This window comes from Cyberlindnera jadinii, assembly GCF_001661405.1.
Source record: "Cyberlindnera jadinii NRRL Y-1542 unplaced genomic scaffold CYBJAscaffold_4, whole genome shotgun sequence".
Lineage (NCBI taxonomy): Eukaryota > Fungi > Ascomycota > Saccharomycetes > Phaffomycetales > Wickerhamomycetaceae > Williopsis > Williopsis jadinii.
The window spans coordinates 156,627-163,277 of record NW_017963655.1 but is presented as its reverse complement, the minus strand read 5'-3'; the positions used below and the strand labels follow the sequence as shown (position 1 = coordinate 163,277).

The 6,651-nt window shown below is 44.1% G+C and overlaps 3 protein-coding genes across 3 annotated transcripts; 1 reads left to right on the top strand and 2 right to left on the bottom strand.

Moving 5' to 3' along the window:
- Nucleotides 1-105: 105 nt before the first annotated feature.
- Nucleotides 106-705, top strand: CYBJADRAFT_172168 (uncharacterized protein; the record flags this gene model as incomplete). The annotated part of the gene is made up of 1 exon (XM_020216299.1): nucleotides 106-705. One exon carries the CDS (start codon nucleotides 106-108, stop codon nucleotides 703-705), a length of 600 nt encoding a protein of 199 aa, XP_020071222.1.
- Nucleotides 706-1,156: 451 nt separating this feature from the next.
- Nucleotides 1,157-1,324, bottom strand: CYBJADRAFT_111405 (uncharacterized protein; the record flags this gene model as incomplete). The annotated part of the gene is made up of 1 exon (XM_020212097.1): nucleotides 1,157-1,324. A coding segment is annotated over one exon (168 nt), but the record flags the coding sequence as incomplete, so codon positions are not given.
- Nucleotides 1,325-1,500: 176 nt separating this feature from the next.
- On the bottom strand, nucleotides 1,501-2,484 carry CYBJADRAFT_70251 (uncharacterized protein). The gene is made up of 2 exons (XM_020217877.1): nucleotides 2,135-2,484; nucleotides 1,501-2,058 (listed from the first exon to the last, which is right to left on the bottom strand). Exons 1-2 carry the CDS (start codon nucleotides 2,225-2,227, stop codon nucleotides 1,657-1,659), a joined length of 495 nt encoding a protein of 164 aa, XP_020071220.1. The 5' UTR covers nucleotides 2,228-2,484; the 3' UTR covers nucleotides 1,501-1,656.
- Between the last annotated feature and the right edge of the window lie 4,167 nt (nucleotides 2,485-6,651).

The window sequence follows — 6,651 nt, the reverse complement described above, 5'->3', positions numbered from 1 at the left end:
GACGATGAGATTAGACAGACATCCGAAATATGTTTCAAGTCTTCCTGGATCATCAACGTGCTTCACCAGGGTGTTGGGTTCCCAAGATATGGCATCGATGAGCCGATGCCTGAAGAATCAGTTAACTTGAAGCCTGACGATTTCGCCATTCTGGATAACTTCTCCTGGACACTTGGACGTGCAGTGTTATATTCGTTCCAGGAGGCTGCTGACGGCTATGCCTTTACAAACAACTCAAGAGCTGCAATCGGATACTATGAACCATCTTCAAAGGTGTTTGTACATGGAGGTGAGAAACTTGGTATTCCCTCTAGAGCAGAGTACATTGCTGGCCTATCTGACTTGCGTTTCAACGATGATTACACGGATGATGACGATCATGATGAGAATGACTGGGATGATGTCCTAGTGGAGCATAGGTGGTGGGGGTCTCTTTTAATCTTGTTGATTCTGTTCATCATAGCCTACCTGATGATGGGAAGGGCCAAGAGACAAAGTGCTCTTGAAAGGGCAAGACGATTCTTTGGTGGCCTATTCACACGTCGTGGTGCAAACACACGCTATTACAGTGTTCAGGATTCCCTTGACGTTGAAGACTTGGAGATGCAAACGACCAGATCTCCGGAAGATGAAGGACTGGAGGAGTTCCCAGGAACGAATTCTGGAAACAAACGAGCAGATGATGATGATTTCGAGATTGAATGATCAGCCACGGTGGGTCACATACAGTTTCAAAGTGCGTATGAACATTATATCGAACTATTTAAAGAACGTACACATGATTGGAATACATAGTCCTAGTATAAGTTAGGAGAATTACAAGTACATATATCCACGACGAAAGAAAGAAAGAGAATAACAGGAAACACCAATTTATAACCGTAAAAACCGTGAAAGAGCACTCTGAGAGATCAAACATTCCATCTCAACATCTGTGAGAGCATAATAATAGAAATAGAAAACATGTTGGGCTTCAGGAAAGGGCCCTGCGAAACACCAAGAACCAGCATCACCAACATCACCAGCCGTTAATATAAGACACACTAGGATTAGAAGTCGATAAACTAGTACTGTTCTGCAGTAATGTTGGGTGTCCTGCAACAGAACCGTTGAATGAAACATCCTTCTTTTCAATCTGTTTCTTCAAATCAGCATCTCGTTCATGTAGCTTGCGATGTCTAATCATATTGCTTCTGACACTGAATAACCTACCACAACCTTTCCAATCACACGCAAATGGCTTCTCCCCGGTATGAGAGTACAGATGAGTCTGTAAAGAAGATGGTCTTTTGAACTGCTTCTGACAAATGTTACACCTATTGCGCAGCGCAGTTGCCGGTGTCATCCCCAATAGTGAGCTGGATGAGCTGTGGTTGCCCAAAGCTTTCGGCTTTGGCAACGTCTCTGTTGGATAAGTCTTTGAGCGAAGGTGATTGATATTCCCTGTTGATGGTGCTGAGCGAATCTCCAGAGAGCCAGGGAAAGGTTGGTCTTCATGGCCAGCATGAAGTTGTACACCTGATGGTCCCGAGAAGGAATTAGCAAGTGACGTTGAAGCTGCAAATGACAGAGAATCAGGATGCGAGTGGAAAGCACTGTTATCGAAGGGATGCTGCAATGAGGGCTGTAACGTCTGCTGTGATGATTGTGCTTGTGCTAGCAGCTGTGGACTTCGCTGAGCCTGAAGAGGTTGTAAAGGTTGTAGCTGTGGAGCATGTGACTGTGACTGTGATTGTTGTTGCTGCTGCTGCTGCTGGCCAATGGTGCTTGTATTCTGGGGCTCACTGTTGCCAAGTCCCAATGACTGCTGCTGAGCCACATGGGCTGGAATAGCAGGCGGTGGATAGTAACAGTTTGCCGGCAATTGTCGTTGATTATTCCCATCAAAGAAGACCGCACCACTAATCGGAACAGAGTACGGGCCGTTACTATGCTGCGCAACGTTCTGGGTGGTGTAGTTGTTGTACGGTTGTTGTGGCTGTATTTCGCCATGTGCCTGTTGTAGAGGCTGACCAGACAGTGGGTACTGGACGGGCTGGAAGCCTGGTGTTGGAATATGTGGTAGAGTCATCTGCGCCTGGCCTTGCACCTGAGGTATATGCTGTGCGTCTTGAGATGAATGTTGATTCTGAATGAAAAACTGTTGTGGCACCTGGTGATACTGCTGATGCACTTGGTGATGCTGCTGAATCACCGTCTGATCAGCTTGAGAACGTGGTGACAGCATGGTGGTAATATTGTCCGCGATGGAGGAGAAACACACTTGAATATGGACTATCTCGTCAAGAGTCGCTTTCCAATAGAGTTGATAGATAACACGCCTCAGGACACAATTGATGCAGGTGGTGCGATTCTTATACACGAGGCACTACTTGTCGATTCGCAAGAGCACCGTGGACGAGAGCTTTTCACTCAGGTATGAAGGAACACGCAGACACAGTGGATGGACCTCAATGTGTGTATTGTAGGAGGGAGGGAAGCTCTCGAATTTATTGAGCGAGAGGAATTGCGTGGAATAAAAAAGCACCTCTACCCAACAAGGCAAATGCGTTCAAAAAGGAGGACGTACGTCGGACTGTATGAGCTGTGTGGTGAAAGCCGTTCCTCTCTGTAAAGCAGCGTGTGTTGACTCAGTCAATTCCGGAATGCCAGCAGTCTGTGGGTGGTATCTTTCGTGAAACGGTGCTGTGTTGTGGCTTGCTGACTCAGAAGATAACAAAACAAGCAAGAGATGGTCTTCAATGGGGGGTTGTAGTTCCTTTATGTGTGGATATTCCCCGTTTGCTGATGCGAGTGTCAACGTGATTGGAGAACTGTACAACAAATGCTCAGTTCTGCAACACCAAACTGGTGGAAACGTGGTGGAGTGACAGGAATGTGGGCCTCAATGGAAACACACACAGGACGATGTCTGGATGAGAGGACGGTTACAGCACGGGCAATTGACTGCTTAGACGACAGGTGCTGAGCTTACAGAGGGAAATATTCCGGGCTACACAGAGACAGCCGAATGGAAAATGGGACTGGGGGCCTGTTTATGTATGAAGAGATAGCAAGGCCCACAGTTTGTTTCTTTTTCTCTATTTTCCGTTCTGCAGCTGGAGGTATTTCTCTTTTGGAGCCCACTTCTCTCCACCGTTGATAATAAATTCGGACGGCGCCGTATTGCTCTCTGTAAAGCACATGCTCTGACTGCTGTGGGTCTTGTACGCTTGACGTAATGTCCAATCACTGAAAAAATACCTTCTTGCAGCGTGAGCGTTGGGGGCCCGTTGCAACTTTTGCCTTCTCAGTCAGAGCTCAGCGCCCACCCCTCTGTGCAGTTCAGGACTATGCAGTCCTGCCTGCCATATGTATGTTAGGTATTAACACGAATGCACACGCACGCACATGCGCTGTAGGGAGCTCACAACTGCATTATGCTGCATATGGCTGTGCGTCGTCCTACGTTCAGCTCGATTTGGTCAACCAGAGTGTCTGTGTGTGGGTATTCCTGGGTATCACTGTGTGGTGCCTGTATCCACTGAGTGGTGTGTATGTCGCAACGTGGGACGATATTGTTCCGCCACTGTTTCGCTGGGTAGAGCTGAAAGACATCAACAGGTTGTCTACGTGTCATTCCCACACGCCAGCTGCTCCAAGATGTGCCCAGATCTTGGGCCGATTATGCTGGTTCCAAGTACTGCCTCAGGTCAAGGATAAACAATATGTGAATCCCAAGGAAGATCGGGAACAATTTTCATCTGACAATACTCTTGTCGTTGTCTTGTCTCAACACGAAATTTATACGCTGTCCAGGCGAGTCACTCAAGCAATTTCTTGATCAGGTACATACATATGTAATTTCCCCTGTCCATCTTATCAAACTTAAAATTTATGCATGCAAGTGAGCAATCCCGGTTGGGCCACGCTGGGCGCTGCGTGGGATATGCAGAGCTTTGAGTGGGTTATTTTTCTTTCTCACCACAGGCTAAAATAACGTTCCACTTTTCTCCTTTGCTTTAGTTAGAACACACGGAATGCTGAGTAGATGGAAGTGTTCAGAAGCCTATAATGACTGTTTCAGACGTGATGTTCGGCGAAAAGTAGACGGGCCGTCTTTAATGGTGTATACGGACCACTAGTGATCAAACCCATGGTGGTGGCTCAGGGAGTGCGTTGATGAGTATATTCAAGGTCATTAGACACGACCAATACCTGGCCAGGCCATGCAAGTGGATGATTATACATGGGCTCCAAATTGTTTGTTCTCTTTCTATGTATAGAGTTGATCTATCGATGTATAGTGGGATAACTGTATCGTTCACCAGTAGCTCCACGGATGGCCTATTTGACAGTTGTGTCAGCACTCTCCATTGAGAGCATGCCAAGCTGTACGTTGAACCAAGAAAAAGGATCGATTGGCAATCAATTCAATTGTGTTTAATTACCCATTCATGTTTGGTGGATTCTACATGTTCCCACATGTCTTCCGATGTGACCTCTCCTTGTTAAGTATATGCTCGCTACGATGTTCACTACGATGTGTTGATGAGTTTCATCTAGCGAAGGATATGTGACTGCAGCTCATGATCAGCTATTCTTTTAAACTGTAGCGGACAAAGATGAGCAATAGACCAAGAATACTGATGAATCACCCTCCCGAAGCTGAATATATCAGATCGTGAGGGTCTATAATTAGAAGTGTTACTGACACTTCTATGCAGTACCATGTGTTCAGTGCCAGTATAGCGCCTATAGTTGTAATTAGGCCCTTGGCATGATTCATATGCTAGAGGTATAATGTTGAGTTTTATTCCTTGGTTGAATTTAGTCATGGAATTGTGTGATTTGGTTCTCCTCATTCCAACCAAGCTTCATTTGTATGTAATTTGTTAGGAATAGGCCAAAATCACCTTATTTGCCGACATATGTATGAGCCGTGGAGTGGCATTTTTAGTCCGCCTACATAATTGTAAGAGAATCTGAAACACCTCCTACCAAAGGCTGTCTATTGTGTTCTCAGAAGTGATCCTATTACCTTCATAAAGATGTGATCGACTCATCGAATCATTCGCCATTTATCGTAGATTTACAATCCCAATATGGACGAAAAAGTCGCTAACGGTATTCTGAGCTTATATATGTATATGCAGTACAGACATTTTGCATATTTTGTATGCACGTTCGCAATTTGATATGTAATTAACGTTGTTTGGGTCCAGTAATTTTTACAGTGGTTATCATCGATGAAGTGAGCAACATAGAATATATGACATGTTCAGTAACAACAAATGTAGTTCTCGAAGGATCCACATAGCTGGGGACAGGGAAGGGTCTATCTCCTTGAAATGCGTGTTGGAATACCAGAGACGATGCTGATCTGCTGATCGCTGCGTTATGTACTGGATCAAATTATCTCGATCATAGCAGCAGCTTATACTGGGAGTTGAATGGCTCGGAAAATATACTGCTATACCGAGCGAATTGTGGACAGCAGATATTTTCCATTTCTCTGTTCCAAGCTGGGTAAAGCCAATAAAGAAATTTATATTAGCTGTAAGAAGACGGAGGTGATATTTTCATATGGCGTATTGGTTACCAGAGTGCTGGCCAAGAAGTTAACTTATACAATTAGCTAAACTGGCTGGCCTTTTAAATCCAGCTCAGAGCGAGTTGGAAAGAGTAAGAGCATAGAAAGAGGGAATTCAAATGGATGTAACTCACTTCCATTACATCATAACAACCGAGCGGATTGAACATTGATGGTAGGAACAAGAAAATACGTGTTCATCTAGGGGCATCCACTTCAAGAGAGATACAACCTCCGGTAACGGCTGTCCTGAGATTATTATTATGCATTTGCTTGAGGCTTTATAAAGGAAGTCATCACTCTCAGCTTTAATAATATGGAACAGACGTATTGATACAGGTTTCGGGTAAAATACAACAAGAACGATCACGATGATCGGTCCGATATCTTGAAGAGAAAGTTACTAAATTATACTACTGGCCAATCATTTACGATCTTCCCATGAATTCAAAAGATATAGATTTCGCAACTGCCTATAATTACCAGACTGTTCAGAAGGGAAGACGGAGATAGTTAATTAAATGTCACTACTGAGAAAACATTGACTGCTGTTCGGGACTCGCGTAAATCGGGTTATGAGGAGGTAGGCACTACAGGACCGAGGTCATCTGTTGAGCTAATTATCTTCAAATCAAAGTCACAAGGGGTATTATATAGTATGCGCATCTTATGGGATTGTTGATATACATAAACAGTGTTGGAAATGGCTTGTTAATTAATAACTCTGAGTTCTTCCCGCAACAATATTAATCAAACTCTCATGTAGGTAGGAAGCTTATTATTTCTTGATGATGGGGCTCTAACTCGTTGCGAACTAAATATTGTAGCTTAGGTAATAGTTGTCACGTTAGAAGGATATTTTCAAGAGTAGGCTATAAACGATAAACGAAAGAAGTTATATTCCAAACAGGTCCACACCAAGGTATGAAACTTTCTCATTTTAAAAATCGCCATAGCGGTTTGGGGGTATCTGTATGTGTGTATGTTCAAATGTACAATTACCATACAGTTATCCATGGATTATGAGCAGTGTAATTACAGGAAATTACCGACATCGTACATGGGTTATGTAAAATGAA

Coding starts and splice junctions, on each gene's coding strand:
- CYBJADRAFT_70251 (XM_020217877.1), bottom strand. CDS start 2,227: ATGCTGTCACCACGTTCTCAAGCTGATCAGACGGTGATTCAGCAGCAT. Junction 2,059..2,134: donor AGGTGCCACAACAGTTTTTC/ATTCAGAATCAA, acceptor TGACTCTACCAC/ATATTCCAACACCAGGCTTC.